The 21,093-nt window shown below is 39.8% G+C and overlaps 1 protein-coding gene across 10 annotated transcripts in view; it reads right to left on the bottom strand.

The window, feature by feature from the left end:
• NCOR2 (nuclear receptor corepressor 2) overlaps window positions 1-21,093 on the bottom strand; it is a 165,122-nt gene that overhangs the window by 127,844 nt on the left and 16,185 nt on the right. For 9 of the 10 annotated variants that reach the window (XM_053471899.1, XM_053471951.1, XM_053471935.1 and 6 more), the window contains exon 2: window positions 2,343-2,550. In XM_053471899.1, the coding sequence (XP_053327874.1) occupies window positions 2,343-2,447 (105 nt within the window). In that variant the 5' untranslated portion in view covers window positions 2,448-2,550. Of the gene's footprint in view, window positions 1-2,342; window positions 2,551-4,066; window positions 4,130-21,093 lie in introns of those variants that run through there. The other variant, XM_053471908.1, reaches the window with a different exon arrangement.

Below are 21,093 nucleotides of genomic sequence, written 5' to 3'. Positions count from 1 at the left end.
GTTAGCCACGCCTCCTTCCGGCTGCAGCGTAAGTGCGTGGGATCTACACGCTGCCCTGGCTACATGACAGGGAAGTCAGAAGCACCGGTAAGTTTGGGGGGGGGCCGGGGGAGTGTTAAATGGGGGGCATAAGGCATTTCTGGAGGCAGAGTGTTCTAAGAAATGCCTTTTAACCCCCTTATATGTTCACCAGGAAGGAGGACACATTGTAAAAAAAGGAAAGGATTGTTTATGACATCTCCATATTACTCATCTCCCAAGCCAAACATAGGGTTTGTGTCAGCATAGGCTGACCCTGCCTTTATCTAGATTTAGCATCCCTAATTTTGAAGGTAAAAAAGGCTATTTGTGTACTTCTTGGCCTATATGAAGCTGGAGCTAAGCGCATTTCAAAAGCAGAGCAAAACTAATCTTGCTTGAACAGCGAGACTTAGGCACCTCTGTCCTTCTAGGAGTGCTTGATCAGCAGGTTTACCTGGGCATTGATTTCTAGTGACACCAGTGAGTAACTGTAGAGATGCCTTGCTCATTTGTACAGCACTACAGAATTTAATGGCGCTATATAAAACAATAAATAATAAAAATAAAATCATTTTCATTCATCATAAACACATAGCATATATATGAGAGAGAAAGAGAGAGTGAGAGTATGAGAGACACACACACACAATGGGTTCTCCGACTATTATAATACACTGACGCCAGACAAGTCAAGGGAATGTGATCCTGTCATAAGTATTACGGTCCCTTTAAAGAAAGTTCAGTGAATATCTAGAAATAACAGAACATGCTTTGAAGTTTAATCATCATCTCCTGGCCCAGGAAACACATTTTTTTTATCTTGTACACGCAACATCAAACAGCCCTTTTTTAACAGACAAAAGAAACTGAAGATAATCCAAAGAGACCTCTTATCTCAGAGCTAATTGGGGCAGATAAAAAGCAGGTGTATTGTGTCCCAGCCCGACTCTGCAAGCAAGACAATATCCAAGAATCCAGGAAAAACTGTCCATTGCATTTAGAAACATTTAAAAGCAGCTTTCTCACACAGTGGCTCCTACATTTGCAGCTGGGCTGAATAACCGAGAGGGCCCTAATAGGGCTCAAATTACAGCTGTCGTTGCCCAGAAAAGCATACCCATGATTTAATATGCCAACAGCGTCACTGTACTGAAATCCATCCGGGAAAGGGAGGGCACCAACGCGCTTCTGTCTGACACTGGATCCACCTTTACTACAGAGATCACTCTTACAGAGGCCTCCGAAATATCAAAAACAGACCCAGATGCTTGAACTCTTAACAGATGGGCAGGATAAGGGCATTCCAAAACAATTGCAAAAAAGAGAGTAAAAGACAAATATACAAATGTAAAATAAATACAGAGAGAGAGAGGGATTGTATTGCACAATAAAATGAGTGAGACTGTACTGCTTTCTATCAAATTCCATGTTTCTGTCAAGCAAGGGCACTCAAAACGAGATTCCTTATCTATGTGTACATTATGTGTTAGTTTCTGTATACCACAGGCAGACAGAACAGGTATCTACTAACGTAAGGTTCACACGGTTCCCCTCTGCAATGCCTTTATAGTCTTATTAGGTAAAACATGGCAACAGAAATTTTTGAAACTATACGCAGAATAAAAAGGTCATTGCTACAGACAAGCAGTCAGGGCTGGAACCTTCTGGCCCGGGGTGCAGATAAGCTCCTACCGCTTCAACCACCCGGTAACATTTGCACTAGCATACATATTTACACACTTATTCTCACACTAACACACTCACACTGATGGCAACACAACAAAATCATGCTAAAACACACACATTCACGGTAACACAAACACACTTACACTTTCTCCATTACACAAATCACAGCCTTACCCCCTGCAGGAATTGTCCCCTGCACCAGCCCGCCTAAGGCAATTAGGCTGGGCTTACCCTAAGAAGTCTTAAAGGGCAATTCACCTTTAGGTGTGTTAATTGAAATGTGGTTGCTAATAAATACAGGTTAGCATTTATGTTGACAAAGCTTCATGTCTAAAAGTGAATCAAGCCAGCATGTCACACTGTTTCTACTTGAAATGCTTTAGCATGGATAAGTAGTTCCAGTGCTCAATCCAAAACCCCACCAGCAGGTAAAAACGCGTTGAGTGTGTTTGAACCCATGTCTGTTCATACCCACACAGCGTGGTCTTTTTACTAAAGAGAGTTGAACATTTTTCCTGATACTACCATGCATTTCGAAGATCCAACTCGGGAGAATATTTCTTGTCAAAAAAAAGTAACACATTGTTTTCACACATTTGAAATAAATGATCTTTATGACGTTGAGCCGTTCTTACCGTATGTGTGCGGGGTATCTGCATTGAATAAGATATGGCATGTGAGGGGTATCTGGAATCTGCCCCCCTCCTGCTTGGAGTAGCTGGCTGGGTAGAACCAGACATCTTCAGAGCAGCCAGATGTGTCCTTGTACTGTCACTCTGTGTAGTAAGGCGAGGTCACATACGCTCTTTAGAGGATTTAGCCTCTGGTCACATCACGGAGTACCTGTAAAGAGACAAACCGGATTTATGTAAACAAAAACACATTCTAAACCCTGAACTCTTAACAACGTAAGTTCTCCCATCTCAAGGTATGATTTTTTTTTTTTTTTTATTACATTCCAAAAACATCAGTTCTAACAGGGTGCAACCACATAGAAAGCAAATTAAATATTAAACATTGGTGAATTCTGTTCAAATGATGTATGCACTCGCACTCGATCCTCTCGGCGTGTGTGAGTCCATATATAACTTTGTGCACAATTCATTTTTTTTGCTAGGTTAGTTGTATGATTTTTTTTTTACGGTTCAAGACACAAAAGTAAAGGAGTGAGCATCTGTGGCTGAATTCCATAAGTTGTGTGTCAATTTTTACTTAATCACTCCAAAGACTCAAATATCCCCATGTATAGGCTAACAATGCATTGTTTTAATGGGTTTAAGGACAATCCATTGTCCTTAAGGGGTTAAAAAAAAGCCACCAATAAGAATTACTGTGAAGATCATAATGAACCGAAATACACGTGATACACATTGCATCTGTTAGGAGGTCAAACCTAGTCTGAACTTTGAGGTCTGCCCTGCCTTGGTCAATGGAGACTTCCAGAGCCAGAATGTTTCAGGAGAGCAAGATGTTCATAGTAAAGATATCATTACCGAGACGTACTAAAATAAACCCAGGCAGTGGAGACTGGCCAACAATGTAACTTAACAAAGGGACATTTCATGACTACTTTATCCACATCAACTCTGAACACGCAGCCTTCCCAGTTTTAACATTATATTATGTTATGATCAGAAGTCTCTTGTGGACCAAATGTTTTAGTAAAGTGATGACAGCAAAGTTTCTGTACAATGCAGCTGCACCACCAAAATACTAAAAAAATGGAAACTTCAGGAGTAATGTTTTGACACCCACAGTCAGTCGGAAGACTTTAACTCTTTGAGTGTCAGAGTGGTAAACAATTAGGCACTCGCAGCGTTTTTACAGACAGCCAAGTTCATTCACCCAGTAATCCCATTAAACGTTTACTTCCAAGAACACACACAAGCATTCTGATCTGATGGGCCATTCGATCTGCTCTTACTTACCAAACAACACCCAGAAATTGTAACAGTATTGTTTGCAGAAACTGCCACTATTGTATTGGAGGTGTAAAACACACACACACACACACGCCATCAGAATATGCATTGCAATCACTGTGTCACATGGTCCATGACATCATGTTTGCAGACAGACAGACAGACAAGCCCCCAGATCTGGACAGTTAGTATTTGTTTCATAACAACTCCCACAACACAGAGCCAGTCAACAGCAGCCTTTTGCCTGGTCTAAGCAGCACGACTGATAAATACCCCAGGCCCAATTGCTCAATGAGCAAATCCACGTGATCAAAATCTCTGTTCAGCTGCATATAATCGCACGGCTGTGTGCAGCGTAATGTAGAGCTCTGTACAGAAGTACATGGCATTGTACACAGGTTGAGGTACAGGATGAACACAAAATGACAGGTACCTACCCCCTGAACGTTTTCATGAGTGGAAGCACCATAATGTAACTTTTTGCTGGACTCCCCCCTCCACACCCCCTTCCGTCTCTCTCTCTCTCTTTTAGAGTTTAAGGCTTTCCCTTGAACTGAAATGAGGAAGTTCTCGAAGCTCCACCTTAGCTGCACAACCTTTAGTCCAGTCCTCCCCTGTGCTGTAAGCTCAATGCCCCACTTTTGTGATAGTTCAAAGGGATCAAATTCTCTGGTTCACGGCAGCATGGCAGAGATGGATAGTGGAGCCACTGCGTGCGAGTGGTTTACAAATGTACCCAGCGCTCACAGATGCTGCCCCGTGAAACAGTGTCACTTGCCCCTGATCTGTGGTTCAGCGAGAGAACTTCCCCTTAACCGCTCGGTTATCTGCTGCTGACACACGCAAGGCGACACCTATTGTATTGGCAGTTTTTCAGTTATACCTTTGACGTTTGTTTTTTCTCCTGTCCTATTAGGATTTAATTATAACTATTTCAACATCTGAGAAATTTCACGCTAAGTTACTCTACTGCAAAATAACCAGAGGGCAAAAGAAAGTAGAAAAAAAAGTTACATCTGAAGCCCAGAGTGCATTCCACGCTTTCACATCATCTGTTTTGTAGGACTAGTAAAACAAGATCTAAAGCCTCCTGTAACATAAGAGACCCTATCTGAACGCCTGGGTCCAGATGAGTTAATTTAACAGAATTTGAACAGGGACTTGAAGGGGTTAAATAAAAACGAGTACATATGAACTGCGGGAGATCAGTAGCACAACTGGTTTCTGGGGGGTTTTACAAACATCTGGCACTTCTCCTTTTTTCCACGTGAATATCAGTAACTTGCATGCCACAGCAAAAACTCGTAAGTCTTTACAGACAACGGTTAACTTTTAAGTGCTCAGAACAACTTGATATCGTAAGGACGCCATAGCAGTCTTAATGCAGTCTAGTCTTTAATTACAGAACCAACTTTGACACCTCCATAAATTTTCACATCTGGTGTCTCAGCACAGGATTTGTATTTTTTTAAAGCCCATTTACAGTATTCTCTCCGCTCTAGTTGTCATTAATGGAGCTTGGTATGACATCATACCCAGATGTCATCACTGCCCCATTAAGAAGCAGGCAAAAAGAAATCTTGTACTAAGAAGGTTCAGATCCCCTGCATTCCTTACACACACACCAAGTGAACCAAACACACGCTATCCTGACCTCGGCATCTTGTGATTTCTAAAACCGCCTTGATAAGGCAGAGTGCGGTTGAGGGGATGACACAGTTAATGGTTTAAACGGCATCTCTGCCAGTTGTAAATTATTTAAAGGCTTTGCAATCTAGTAAAAGCACAAGTTAAGGCTTCAGCAGTCAACGATTACCTATACAGTTACCAGAAAGCTGCGGGTCACTCGGGTGCAGGAACAAAGGTTGCTCTTTCTAAGTTGGTTTAACATGATGGTACGGTAAGCTGGGTCACAATAAAACATATCTCTAGTGTATAAATAGAGGATGGTGGATGCTCAAGGTCCTCAGCAGACTGGTGGCTTGTCAGTACTTTTTACATGTGCTCAAATAAAATGAATTCACACATTGCAAGCCTGCTGCTCGTACGACCTCAGGACCGACTATCCAGGCTACCTAAAGAGAAGCGGACAAGAAACGAAACCCGGGACGGCAAACCAGGACCCCAAAATTATTCTGCCATAACCAGGCGTTTTGGAAAATAAGATAAAACATGCCACCCATCTATGAGGAAGCGGTGTGAGAATGTGATTTATAAATATAATAGGCTTATTATTCCACATCAAGATTCAAGTGTGTGACTGGGACCAACATTAATCAACGTTGGCCGACCACTATTTTCTCACATCTTCATCTACCGGCTGCATCCAAACATCCTCCCCATTGTTTTACAATTTCTCCTACATTGAAATAGCAGTTGCAGCTGTGTACACAAAACCATACGCACACTTACAATAACCACAGCTTGTTTCCTTGTGGATCAGATAAATCCTGTAACACATGCTTAAGATACTGGATACCTAGACGCTCACTATATAGACTGCAGATACCCTCCATAAATGAGAATCCACAAATGTTACCACTCTGACAGGATCCGTTAACCAACTCCGGATAAAATCTCAGAGAAGAGGAAGATTATTTTATTTTTTTTACTTGACTTGACTAAAAGTGAGAGTACCTTCAAAACCATCATTTTTTCCGTGTGGCTCAGCTGCTTTTGTCTCACAAAACAATGATCAGACATTCTCTCACTCAGAAAATATTTCCTCCGAATGAAAATGACACAGTTAGAAAAATGTTTGCAGATCTGCTTCTACTTCAGGCTAGTTTTGTATGATTGACATGTTATATGACTTTAAACAAACATGCACAAGACGTGTAACAGTAGACTTTGCATGTTACTGGTCTGATTCAGGCATGAGTCACATCCAACCAATATTAAATAAAGACATTTTCCACAAAAAACAGATATATATATATATATATATATATATATATACATACATCGAATTAGTAGAGAGATTTTGTAGAAAGGGGAAAATGATTGAATGGATACAGTGCCGAGAAATTAAGACAGTCTCAGTAGTAAAAGAAAAAAAAAAATGAGTATGGCAATTAAATTAAAAAAAAAAAAAAAGACTACCCCACAAAAGGGTAACAATAGTCCTTTAAGGTTCAATTTGCAATGGGAGGCGACTGCTGGTAACAACAAAGGGTTAGAATTTTCCTCTGAAATATTAATGTAACTCAGAAGGCTAACTTTGGGTAAAGATTTTATATACATATACATATTATAGATATACATATTATATATATATATACATATACATATTATATATATATACATATATTATATATATACATATATATATATATATATATATATATATATATATATATATATACACACACACACACACACTTCCCACAAGTATCCCCTAGAACACTGTACAGATTCTGATTTATTCATTCATTGCAGAAAAGCCACCCAACAGCCAAAATACATTTCCTGTGGTCAACAGTAATTATATGATTAGCTCTGAGAATAATTTTGGAAAGAGTTGGAGGGAGAAATTTGGTGGTTTTACCCTTCATTTTCCACCGGTGAAATGCCGCTTTCTGTATTATCCTAATGAAGCATTTAATCAGACGGGCTTTATTTCAAACCTGGGAATATCTGTTTGGTCGCCGCGTACGTAGATCAGAGACATTTTATAGTTTAGTCTCCCAAAGGATAAAAAAACATCTCTCTTTCTCACAATTCTCTCACAAGCTTATTCTGCTCTAAATTAAGTATAAAGCCACCATTGTTGTGCTCAATCTTGACCTATAATAGCACAAAGGTGCCCTCTTAAAATCCTTTCTTCCTTATATTTGCATTATTGTTGCTTCACTTTAAAGCTGTGCACTGCCAATGCCCTCTTATTTCCTTCAATTCATTTCTTCGAAAAGGTTTATAGTATTAGAAGTAATTAGTTCACCTCATCGAAGCCGAGATCGGTCGCAGCCTGTGGCAGGGTCAGCATGATCTGGTCAATTTCCTGTTCTTAAACGCTTTCCCCTTCTCTTCGACCACCCTTGCAAAGCCTGCCTGAACCAATTATCAAAAATCTGTGTGTTTTAAGGGCCAAGGTCTTCATGGAGATGACATTTTTGTGTAATTATAGCACAAAACATTCAGATATAGACAGATATGGGGGAGAAAAGACTTCTAATTATGTAAGTTATCAAATGTTATTTAGTAAGTACAGAGATCAAGAACAAAATAAAACTGCATCCTCCAGGAGCTACTGAAAAGGGGCAACATCATAAAAGATTACCCAACCTTCATCACCAAAGTCACGTACCCGCACCGTACCTGAAACAGGTTTTTCCCATTGATATTACAAAGATTGTATTTGGTTTTTACTTTGGTGGGATGCTTAGTTTAATAATATTTATTTGTCAGGAGAAGAAGAATTAGCGATCTCTTTAAATACTACGCTTCTAGTTGGCAACAGAACTTTTGTATGCAAAACCTATCCACCGCCTATAAAACTTTACGAGCCATTGTTCGTGGGATTTGGCTGTACATTTGATACTATATTGTTAGAATATCCTACACATTGTTGCAGAAGATTGCTGTAATCACAGCCAGAGAAAAGCTTTATGTTATCTAGGTGCTTCCCATCCAGTACGCAATCTTATAACGTTCCTTAACCCCGCAGAACGAAAGAAGCTTATTTAGCTGCATTCGCAAACTCACAAATATTTGTAGTTTTAGTACTAACCCGTTAACCAAAATAACAACCGAAATAGAGCTAGACAAAAGACTATTGCTAGAATATTTCATTTCCACTTCTAAAGAGTGACTAAAAGTATAATATAACAAGCCATAAAAAAATGCTGTTACATATTCTGAGTCTGCAAGGTCAGCCTAGTCAGCACAAATAATTATGGAAAAGGTTATTTCAAATGACACCCGTACTGCTTTTCAGCACATTTGAAATGTGCAGTAATGGGCAAAAACACAGGGAAAAAAAGCTACTACCTAAGGTGCCGATCTGCACATCACTCCTTGACCAGACCCAATGTTACTAAAGGGCACATACATATTTTTTTTTTAGGCAGCAGCTAAACCAGCAAGTTTCATTCACCTAAATAAGCAGTTTCATTCATAAACATCACTCGTCTAGTTTATCAGTGACTGCTGCCCACCTGCTGACATCAAGCCTATTGGGTGTAATGTGCTGCACGTGCGTGGGCAAATCTGGGGTCAAATCTTTCTCCCCTGATGGCAGGGCTCATGATCGAAGACCGTTGGCCCAAACCAGCTTGCTAACCAGACTAACGTATCATCAGGCCAAAAGGGAAAGTGCTAAGCAGCTCCGCCGAGACATGTGACATCATATGCATTGCGTAATGGCACATGGGAGTAAAACACAGAATTCTGCCACCCCCAAGATGGTGCAGCTTCTCACCTTGGCAATGTAGGACTAAATATGCCACTAACACGGAACGTTTATTACGTACTAAATAATAAAGATTACTAAACTGCAGGCTACCCGGGATTAAAGGGGAAGTTCTACTATTTTGTCAATATGTGAAAGTGTATGCTATGTATGTACAACGAGTACATTAAAGAGCATTATTATGTAACACAGACCTGTCAGTGCTGAAGAGCTCTCAACCAGCCTCACATCCTGTGTTAGCCAAGCACCCACTCCTACGCATGCACACCACATTCTGAAAGTGATCACCAGTGAAGTTAAAAAAACAAACAATAAAGTTAAGTAGAAGTTCATATTAATAACTCAAGAGCAGCCTTGTTATTGTGTTTCCCAGCAGACAAATGGAATTTATGTACAAAAAAACAGGCTGCCTCCCACATTCCCAACACTGAACAATTCACTAGCGGCTGCACCAAACCCCCAGAAGCCACCAACGCACTTTGAGGTGACATTCTTCACGCTTTTAAACATAACATGACTAAGTGCAACGGACGGAACAGTTTTATCTTTGCAACGTGAACACAAATTCCGCAAGTGCTCTCAGATGTGTATATAAATGTATAGTCTATACATAGTAAAATGGCAACTTCAGCATTAATCACGTTCACTATTTTATAAATGCAAGCTACAGAGGCCAAAGCTATGCAAATAAATAAACAAACATGCACAGGGAACACTATTCAATTATGTGAAAATCCCAAACGAGGAAAGGTTAGGATGGTTTCCATAAAACAAGCTCAATAACAAGACTTGTCATTGTGACACTGATGTAGTTCTAACTTTTATTATAGCGAGTTATGCAATATCACAGCATAATTACAAAGTCATAATGTGGGTTAATTACAGTATAGCTCCGTTTCAACAGCCACTCCTTTGCAGAGTTAAGACCGAAATCCTAAGACATTGTGTTCCCCAAGAGATCTTACTAAACTCCCATGGCAGGGTTTATAACACGCCGACAGTGAGGGAAGCAGCCGGTGGGCATGTCAAGCGGCATTTTACTTGCGTAAACCTTACTTTTCATATAAGGAACCTTTGATGACCGTTTTTTTTTTCTCTTTTTCAAATTTACTTTATTGGCACTTTAATGCTGGCCATGAATGTCAAACATGCAACGGTTAATGTGCATTTTATTGTATTGTTATAAAATAAACGATTTTTACCACACAAACAACTTCCTCTTAAATAAAGCATGCAGCATGAAACTACATGTGGCCCAGTAATATATATATATATATATATATATATATGTTTCTAGATACCTTTTAAGTGGCCAGTTTAGAAAAAAACATTCAGTCACATAGGCTATCAGGGCCACAGAGCTGCGGTGTATGCCCTAGGCCAGTGATGGCGAACGTTTTCTGGCCCAATTTCCTGCATGAAACCAAGTTGCAGACCTCAACGTGCCAACACTGCATTTTAAAACATGGAAAGGACATTTTTTCAGTACAAAATTACCACACACACAACAGTGTGCAGCAATTTACCCATATAAATTATGTTTTTTAAGCATAAAAAAACATAAGATGTGTCAGCAGATAATAACCATTTGGCCCATCTTACTGCCCAAGCAGAAAAAAACATGAAAAGGGGGTCTATTCGCGAAAAGGATTTTATTAAATAACATTAGCATTTGCACTGAAATGATATCCGTGCATAACAAAAATAAACAGAGCCTAACAACACAGCTATGATTGACGCCACAGCCAGTAATGAGAAGCATAGATGATGATCCCTCTGTCCACTATAAAATGATTTCATGGGATAATACAAGTTAAAAGGCATTTTCCATAACTCTCAGTTCTTATATACTTGTATACACAAACATCTTGCACCCACCTATGACAGATCGCTCCACCCACCCCAAAAAAATCGGCATGCTGATCGCAGTGATGTCAGCCCTCCTCCAACCAGCGACATCTGCGTGCCGGTCACCAGTCATGACGGCGCTGCGCTCCTGAACGCAATCTGAAAAAATAGCTGGTCGGTCACCGGCAACCTGGCCGCGTACCACAACTGAAGGCTTTGCGTGCTCGTTGTGGCCCACATGCCATAGGCCATGGACCCCAGGACCGACCCAGAGCTAAATCTCCCACAGCTATAGGCGCCAAACGTCCTCCAAGCACAGGATACCACATCTTATCACGCTACTACGGCGGCTGTGCCGGATACCCACAGCTCCCTATAGTGCTAATAGGCTGTCTACAAGGAGATGTGCGATATCCCCATTCAGCCCATTAAACAGGACGAATCTGCCACCGGTAAGATGTCACAAAGGCTGCCGCCCCTGCGGACCTGTAGGTTTAGGCCAGAATACGCCACTGCCTCTGGGTATTCTGGATCCTTGGATGGAAGCAAATAATAAAACCAGTCATCAATACTGTAGCTGGCATCAGAACAAGCCTGCAGAGGAAAAAAGTTTCCAGACTGCTTACGTATTGAAATACTCCATCCAAACATTACCATGGAAATGTTTGAAATTATACCCGGGGGACCAAGTCTGCATCTGTTCTTCCTTAGGAATCTGCAGTGGTTTTAAATTGCAGTGATGTCATTTCTAACAGTGTCTGTATTCCGGAAACTCAGCAGTGCCACACTTATACACTCCAAATCCATAAAGAACCCCAATTAACCATTGCAATGCTGTGCTGTGAACACTCTAATCAACTAATCACAAAATTAGGCGAAGATTGACACTTAAGCAGTTTTATTTCTCATATCACATAATTTGTGCCTCATTTCACCTTGCCCTCCTACCATTAACCAGCACATGTCTTGCAAAATAAGCATATCAGCGGCATACCAAGCATCGCAGGGAGAAAATACACTAGGAGCATCTGAACATGCTGGGAATGTGTTTTACCAGTATCTGTCTGTCTGTCTATCATAGATATAAACAAGTATCCAAAGGCTGAATCAAGAGGAGGACTTATCGCATGAAATATGGTTGAAAATTCATAAATACCCAGTTAAAAATAACAAAACAACATAGTTATTAAAAGATCATGTGAGATGATGGCTAAAAAACAATGACAAGGTCAAAAGCTCATCCGGGCGCTAAAACAAAACACTGCGCCATACACTGCTCCATCTCTTATCGTAAACTGCTAACAATACATGAATATGAAGCTGGGAATTCCCTTTGCCAGAGATAAGCAAATCCACAGTTCAGGGCATCAATCAAAAAATAACTACATGAATGGTCATAAACGTAGCTGGACAGAAACTCAAATGCCTGTAATGTGTTGAGCACACCACTTGGCCACTGGATTCGGTTCTGCTGTGTGATGACTTTCACAATGGAAAAATAACTTTTACGACCTGATAAAACTTTTTTGCAAATGTGATCCCCACTACCATGAATGCCCAACATGAATATTGTTAGATTAGACTTTGACTATGGCTCCCATTATCATGATGAGGTGCAGCAGAAACCAGTGACCCAGCGGTTTAAGTGTGATATATTGCAATATACCACAAACCAACAGTCACATCCCGGGGTCTGGAAGAGTTACTCAACTAACAAGTGTAACATTTCCTCCACATTAATCTGAGGGGGGTGATATTTTTGTTGGATAGAGATTTTTATCTGCATGTTTCTGAAGGACGTCGGGTACTACAAGTTTGGACCTTTTAGCTTGAGCATTTTACAAAAAAAGCACACACTGCAGTCGCACTTTGCAGTCTGAAGAAAGATCATCTAAGGTATACACTATTATCATTTACAGTCTACATGTTTATGGATATAATTAAGATGATGCACCTTGTAAAGCACCAGATAACTCAGGTTTAACCCAACACCCATAGGATGGGCAAATAGGGATCAAGGCAGGTACAGCTAATGCAATTGTTTTTCTGACACATATTATATTGATCTCTATGGACATGCACCTTCCTAAATTCTAAAATAAGAGAGCATACAATAGTCTTTTAATTTCATATATATTTCATATATATACCCCTGTAGCCTGTTTATAAACCACAGTCTATAAGAAAATATAAACTTTCAATGGCCAAGCGGTTTTCTATTAATGCAGCATTACAATGCAAGGCTGAGTGAGGTTAAGAATAGAAGTAAAGTGTGTTTCCCCCATGGGTAGTATGCAGCTATTGATGGATTCTACCCTTGCCTCTGTGCTGTTACACTGTACGTTCCCTTGGAGAAGTGCTTTTTCCAACAGAGGCAGCTTTTCCATATGGCTGTCCAATTACCAGTCCTCCCCGAAGGAAAGAAATGCTATACTGGAGAGAGTATATATTTATAGCTTTGCACGAGACACTTGCATGATAACTGCAGTCATATGTGCATTCAAACCTGATGAATACAGTGAAAGCAGATTAGAAGTAATAGGATTATTTATACAGCACTTTGATGAAGCTGGGGTGGGGGCTTCGGGGAACAGGCAAAGTGCTATTCTGCAACGGAACATCTAGAACCATTCCTAATGGATATAAGGACCTAGATTTACCAAGCAGCATTTGGCATTATCAAAAGGCCACGTGTCACTTCTAGTTTCCTAAAATAACTTTCTGCTTCTTTGTAACACATTTCTACCGTACAGTACTTTTACCAAAACTTCAGAAACTATATTATATTGAGGCAAAGTTTGACACCATCACCACAGCGTAAAGCACAAAATTAAATCCTCAAAAAATTGATACATAGACACCATATCTAGCATTGCAGAACCCAGGAATACCGGTTGATAGATGCCCCGGACATCAAAATAGTTCACCGACAGGATAGGGTAAACCTTACTTTTCCCTTTTATATTTCCAGTTGCTACATCGATCCAAGCATTCCAGTAACAATGGATGTTTCAGACCAGAAGCCGTCTTCAAACGAGTCAAAGACGGACCGTCCAACAAATAATATGGATCTGCCTATCATTCCCTCGGGGCAATGCCACAAAACGCTACAATGCATTTCAAAACTGACAAAATAATTAAGTATTATATAACTTAATGACCAATAAAATAATGTATCACACCAAAATTGCTTTGTCCATTGTATATTGTATTGATCACATTCAAGAAGAAGGCGTGATCTCCCCCCCCAGACAATACATGTTTTTTAATACACAGCGAAGTCCATTCTGCATAGACCCCAGTGCATTTTACAAACTCATACTTGTGTTCCTTTTTATAGGACTTTTATGTCATTTTCCTCCTCCTCCTCCACTTGATTTCCCTGAAGCAGGTAGCAGGTAACCACGTTATCAGGGAGGGTCCTTTAATTCTTAGGCAGAAGGTGAACGAGCCTGTGCATAACCGATCATACACTCTAAATGATGTCTCAGTCCAGTTATTACCAGAACACGGCAACATGCTACTACACGCTACTACTTACTTTATTATAAAGACTACAATCTTTACATACTTGGCAGGGCACAGCCAGTGACTGCTAGGATTTCAATTAACAGACTGAAATGTGTTTCCCCAGTCAAGCACAAGATATTGTATGTTGTCATACAACAAGCAGCTTTAAATACATTGCAAAAAACGTACAGTGCAAGAACAAAACCAGTAATAATTACTTGTTAGGCAAATTACGCTGGAATCCCCAATACACAATACTGTCGAGTGACTCATCTGTTGTTGTGACCCTTTTTACTGTGAAGCAAAGGGTTACCCAAAAATCATAATTATATGCAAGCGACTCGGAACGTCTCAGACATGAGCAGTACACATTACGTAAATTATCTGCTGTTGTACTGTAGCCAGAAGTATGAGTATATGAGTGTTTTTCCGCCAGCCCTGGCATTAACTAATTATTCCTTTGTTCCTATGGTAACAGTGGCAGCTTTCCAAAACGCCTTCAGGAGCTGAAAAACTACTTAAGACTTTTAATAACCTTGTCTCCTCAATCACCACTAAGTACCAGCTTTCCAACTAATTTCCCAAATTTAAACTGAGAACATGTTTTTGCTCAGGCTTTTTCGAGTTACACTGTGACCTTAGTAACTCTTGGAAACTTTCAATGGAGCTGCAATGGGTTATATTACCAGGCCAGTTAGGCCAAGGGTGACAGTTCCAAGGGCGCGGTGGCCCATCTGCCGCATAATAGGGGCTGTTTGCCCAATTGGGTAATGAGGCTCCCTGACGGGCCACTTTTCCTTGGCTGGTTCAGAATTTTATGGCGGCCAAAACAATCTCTGTGCCTTCCAACAAAAATACACATAAAGGGAGTTACAAGAACATGCATACAGAACAAAAAAAGACATGACATGCCTAAAAACTGATGAAATATCAAAAGAACACGGTAGTTTTAAGAGGTGAGGGAAGAGGGCAAGGCATCACCAAGACTTGTGTGATTTTTTGACCTATTGGCAATTATTTGTGTAAATCTGTGTATAAGAAGAATAATGTATTTACACAACTTAATTGATAACGCCTTTTCTGCCTTTTGTATACACATTATTATTGACTTCAGAGCTGTGGATACACGCATATCATGTAAACATAAAAAAATAAATATCAGGAGGGAGGAAGTGATTTGAGTCCAAAAGAGGTACAGTCCTTCCTAAATAGGGACACTTGAGAGGTATTAGACTATGAGGAAATACTGAACTAGCCCACTGTTATTACCTAGAACAGAGCCCAGCTACAAACATGGTAGATGCATGGAGCTTTTACAAATAGGAGACCTAACAACAAATTGAGATAATACTTTACAAATTGAGATAACACAGCACAATCCACCCCAAGGTATAAGATACTGCATACACACACACACAAACACTCACACCATAAACATTATGGCAGTAGCAAACTACCAGACAGCCACTCCAGCACACAGCTACTAGTTACATCAATAAAAAGGTTGGAAAGTGAAATCCTAGACTTCAAACCAAACTCTAACCAAAGTATCAGATTCCTTCTCAAAAGTACAATGTTTCATTATTGCAAGTGATTTTTTCTTTTTTGCACGTAAAAGGGGTAAATACACACCTATGAGATGCGTACAACAAGGGTGATCGCGATCTCTTTAAATTACACTATTAATGCTAATGCGCCAATTGTGATTTAATAACATCTAAGCATAAAAGCATAAAAGATGCTCCTCCCACGCATATTGCACAGTTGAAATCCCTGCTTCAATACAAGTGACCCCTTTCAGAATACCTTTACCCCTCGACCAGTAACAATTTTCAGGGATGCCCTTAGAGAGGGCTCCTGCTCCAGACCCAGCAGTACTTTTGCTCACCCCTCACTCCTCCATGCGTGTCGTCTCTCACATGGAGCAAAGACGTAACATATGATGCCGTATCCCAGTGTTGTGCTTCTTTTAGACCGTAAATCATGAGAACAGTCATGACTATTTGTAATTATAATTATTAACACCATTTGTGTGCCACCATTAGCAAGTCAATTCAGTAGAATGTTTGCAATGGGCTATAAAAAAGAGCTTCAGGGTCACCACATTTACAAAGTTCCTATATATGCATTAGAAAAACAAACTTCCTACAAACCACGTATAGCACTGTTGGTAAACGTGTAAAATGTTCCAATAACAAATCATGTCTTTTAAATAGACACGATTGACCTCGGCCAAACAGGTTGAAAAACTGAAAAACTATTATAATCTGCATTACACATATTCATAAGAAAAGCTGTTGAGGAATGTAAAAACAGTAGTAATAATAATTAGGCATGCTTTACTTTAAAATATTAAATGTTTTTCTCTTAAAAGAATAAATACGACAGATTACATGTTTAAGGTTGGACCATTGTGTAAATGCCAGTTCAGATTGTATCCACAGAGACATGGTAGGTGTGGAGGCAGCAATTAGCTGTTAAAAGCTGTAAAAAAATCCCAAAGTCAGACAGCGTCTGGTACATTATGACAGTGTCTGAATCCAAACAAGAGCTTACTTCTTCGCACACAGGAAGAGGGAAGACACGCTGCTTCCTCATAAAACATTCTTTCTTACTGTATATTACTTACACCTGCCAGCCGCACTTACACACCCAATGGTAAATGTGACTGATTGACCCACAATCGCATATCTCATTGTTTGAAAATAAAAAGCATGCCCGCATTCTGCAATCACCGGACTCCAGAGGTGATCTTTGCATCGAGCGAGCAGTACTCATAAACGACTTGCCTAGAAGTCGGTGTTATAAGCCACTGTTGGATCAGCAAATCCGTTATAGGCCACCCTGGAAAACTTAAAGGGATAAGCATTGTCTTTTTGCAATAATACGATCACAGTATGGTACCAAAGCTGGTGGGCCCACCAAATGTATATTCCAGCATATTTAATGCACTGCTTTTTATTACATTATAAACATATGTATTTCAGCAACATAACAATAAATGAAAAAGACACTGTGGAGCACTGCTCAGATACACAATGTTCACGTTGACACTTTGCCACCTCCCTGGGGTCTCCTGTCAAGAGCACTAAGCTGTACAATCGCACTGCTTCAGGTTCATGAGTTATTGCTGGATTTTTACTGCTTCACACATATCAGTCTATGATTATTCTTTATATAGCACCATCGCATGATGTGGCGCTGTATTTAGGACATAACAAGAACATTTTGGACACACAAAAGCTGAAACAAGCTTACATAAACGTCTCCGACCATTTGGAGTAATGCAGCAAGAAGAAACATTCCACTGGTTGCTATGGCGATTAGACAACTTTTGACATGTTGCATCGGGATCTCTGTTTATACAGAACAACCCCAACATTGCTTCATAATGTTCTTTTTAATAATAGAGGAAGGAAAAGTCCAATTAAATTGTGCCTTTCAGACAAGGGAAACGTTATTCAATGCCCATGTCGGAGTAAAAACTTTTAGACACGTTCATTCCTTTCCACCGTGGCCAGAAAAAAATTATGACTGTGGTATGTTTGTTATTATTGGTCATTTTTAGAAACGGCTCTTTCGGTCAGAGATTCCTTTTCTCACGTGGGTAGTGCCTATTGGCATTTTGACCAACTTCCAAGCGTGTCACATCTATAAAACAAAGAACAATACCCAGCAGCTCTTCCTGGCCAGAACATACACTGGGATAGCAAAAGAAGGAGAATTACTGGCTATAAATCATAGAGAACTCATTACTGATTAATAAGCCATGCTAGCCAAATTCCATACATATGTATAGACCTATATATGCCCACTTGTCAACTAACACAAAATGTATACAAGATGCCCAGATATACAATGCGGCTACACCAATCTTCTTGTTTTTATTAATATTCCTGTTCATAACATTTGTCTTGAGCGTCCTTGTTATTTTCACACCTACCGGTGAAAATAGTTGAAAGGGTCTGTAGATGGGGTGTTTTACGTGTAAAACAATATATAGCACATTTAATTCAACTAAATTAGCACTTCACCTGCTTGCTTATTTAGTTGCCTCACAGCCAAATCTTTCAACTTTAACAGTAACACAAACATTTTAGAGCGCTTTACAATGCCCTGTCTAGACAGAACACTTATTATTGAGGGCACCTGTAAAAACCGCAGGCTGAAAAGTAAAAACTGTTGCATATAAACATCACAATTTTGTTATTCCACAACGGGTGTTGGTTGTACATACTAGTAACATTCGATAATCCATAAATATTACACAGGGATGTCCCATAATGTATAACACAACAGGGATTAACTAACAAAATAGATTTTCTACTAAATCCCATAAATCTCATTAACTACTGGGCTTTATTTCGAAAACTGAAATTAAGGATCAGCTGATCTCCCTGAATCCATAACTATGATACAGTAGTGTGAAAAAAAAATGTGCCCCTTCCTGATTTCTTCTATTTTTACATATTCGTCGCACTTAAGTGTTTCAGATCATCAAACTCATTTTAATGTTAGACAAAGAAAATCTGAGTAAACATGAAATGCAGTTTTTAAATTATGATCTCATGTACAGAAGGAAAAAAGCTATCCTCAACCTACCTCAAAGTAATTTCCCTCCTTGGTTCCTTAATCAACCAATTAACCAAATTTAATTGATAGATGGGTGAGATTTCACTAGAACCGCCCCGACACGATTACTGCCAGCCCTGTTGAATCTAAACACCAATTAAACAGAAATCTCGGAACAGTAGCGAACATTCCCAGGAGTGGCTGACCCACCAAAATTCCTCCAAGAGCGATTTAATGACTCATCTAAAAGAATCCAGGCTAACATGTATAGAACTGCAGACCTCACTTGCCTCTGATAAGGTCAGTGTTTACGATTCCACAATAAGAAAAAGACCATGCAAACATGGCATTCATCGGACAGTTGCAAGGTGGGAACCACTGCTGACCAAAAGAACACAAAGGCAAATCTCACATTTACCGTAAAAATAACAGATTGATGACCTTCAACATACTTCTGGGGTAATGGAACTTTTTGGAAGACATGGGTCCCATTCCATCTGGCATACAGCCTTACACAATAAGAATATCATACCAACAGCCAAATGTGGTGATGGTAGTGTAATGTTCTTGGGCTGCTTTGCTGCTTCAGCACCTGGGAAACTTGCCATAATTGATGAAACCATAAATTCTGCTCTCTACCAGAAAATCCTGAAGAAGAATGGCTGGCCACCAGGTCATGGCATAAAGCTCAAGCCCAGTACAATGATATGAAGCACACAAGAAGGTCATACGCACTAGTGAGGGAATATCTCTCAAGTTTCACCATAATATTGACTTGACTAAAAAATAAATACTGGAAACAGATAGGCCTCTGTATGGCATCACTATATCCACAGTTAGATTTCCTAATTACCAGACTCCCATTCTCACATGGTTTCCCTGGGAGTAGACATTTAATGTTATTTCATAAACATACAATGATTTCACATAGCTTTAGTTGCTGATGTATTACAACAAGTATGGTACACTCGCAGCCATAGGCTTGGTAATGACTGGAGTGCTCACTGTTATCTTGCTCTATTGTAGATTATGGGTTAAAACAAAAAAATAAATAAAAACCGTCAATAAACACCAACGACCCAAACCTAGTGATCACATGTGCGGGATGATTAGCTGTAGTGACGCAGGTCCTTATCTATCACCAATAAAACAGTTAAAATCGCTCTGAAACGCTGATGGTACATATTTGCATATTAGCAGCCTAGGCCAGCAAATAAAGGATTTTCATAGAAGAAGGGGTTTAGCCGGATTATGCTGCAGTGCAGATGTTAAGGAAGGGCTCTGTTACTCTTGATGGCATGCAAGAACTGGCCTAAATCTCTCAGTAACAGAGATTTCTCATGGCTCACTGCACAGTAATGTTTAGAAATAGCTCTCCTGCAGGGACAATACCAAGCTTTCACAGTGTAACCTCAATCACAGAGATCACAGAACAGCTCCTGGAAATCTAACTGTCTGACAAGGAGGAGAATCCATTTAAAGTGAACCCCACAACCAGAATTTGGGAGATTTTCACCAACTTCCTTAGCAGTTATTATAAAGAGTGCCTGCATTCTTGAGATATATATATATATATAAAATATAATATATGGTACACAAAAACTTGACTTGCTCTTGATAAAAAAAACAAAAAATTATATATATTTATACACACTTCTAAACTAACTTAAAAGCAGCGGACTCAGCAAGGAAATAGACTGGCTTTTATGAGTAAAAAAGGGTGAATAACTAGGGGAGATACTAATTGTCTTTAGACAATGGGCAGTAAGACAGTGCACAAACACTCGGCTGTTTATAATTCCACAGATAAGCCGCATTATTTCATCACTTGCTGTATTTGGGGATTAAGCACATAACCCTCCGGACGGGCCTTCTTCAGTAATATTATGAGCCGTTAAAAACCTACTTAGCAGGGTCACTTCAGGTAATTCCCCGCTAGTCCATTCTAAAGCAGTTTATGCGTCATGAGATCATACAAAAAGCAAGCCTTCACATTTAATGTGTCAAAATTTTATACCATCGAAACTCAGAAAGGTTTTGTGGCAAAACATCCATGGAAGACCCCCATCTCAAGGACTTACAACAGCTTGGAGTAACATGTCTGGACTGGCAATGATCCAACAT

The sequence above is a fragment of the Spea bombifrons genome, chromosome 1, assembly GCF_027358695.1.
Source record: "Spea bombifrons isolate aSpeBom1 chromosome 1, aSpeBom1.2.pri, whole genome shotgun sequence".
Classification (NCBI taxonomy): Eukaryota; Metazoa; Chordata; class Amphibia; order Anura; family Pelobatidae; genus Spea; species Spea bombifrons.
The sequence above is the reverse complement of the archived record's forward strand: the minus strand, read 5'-3'. Positions and strand labels throughout refer to the sequence as shown.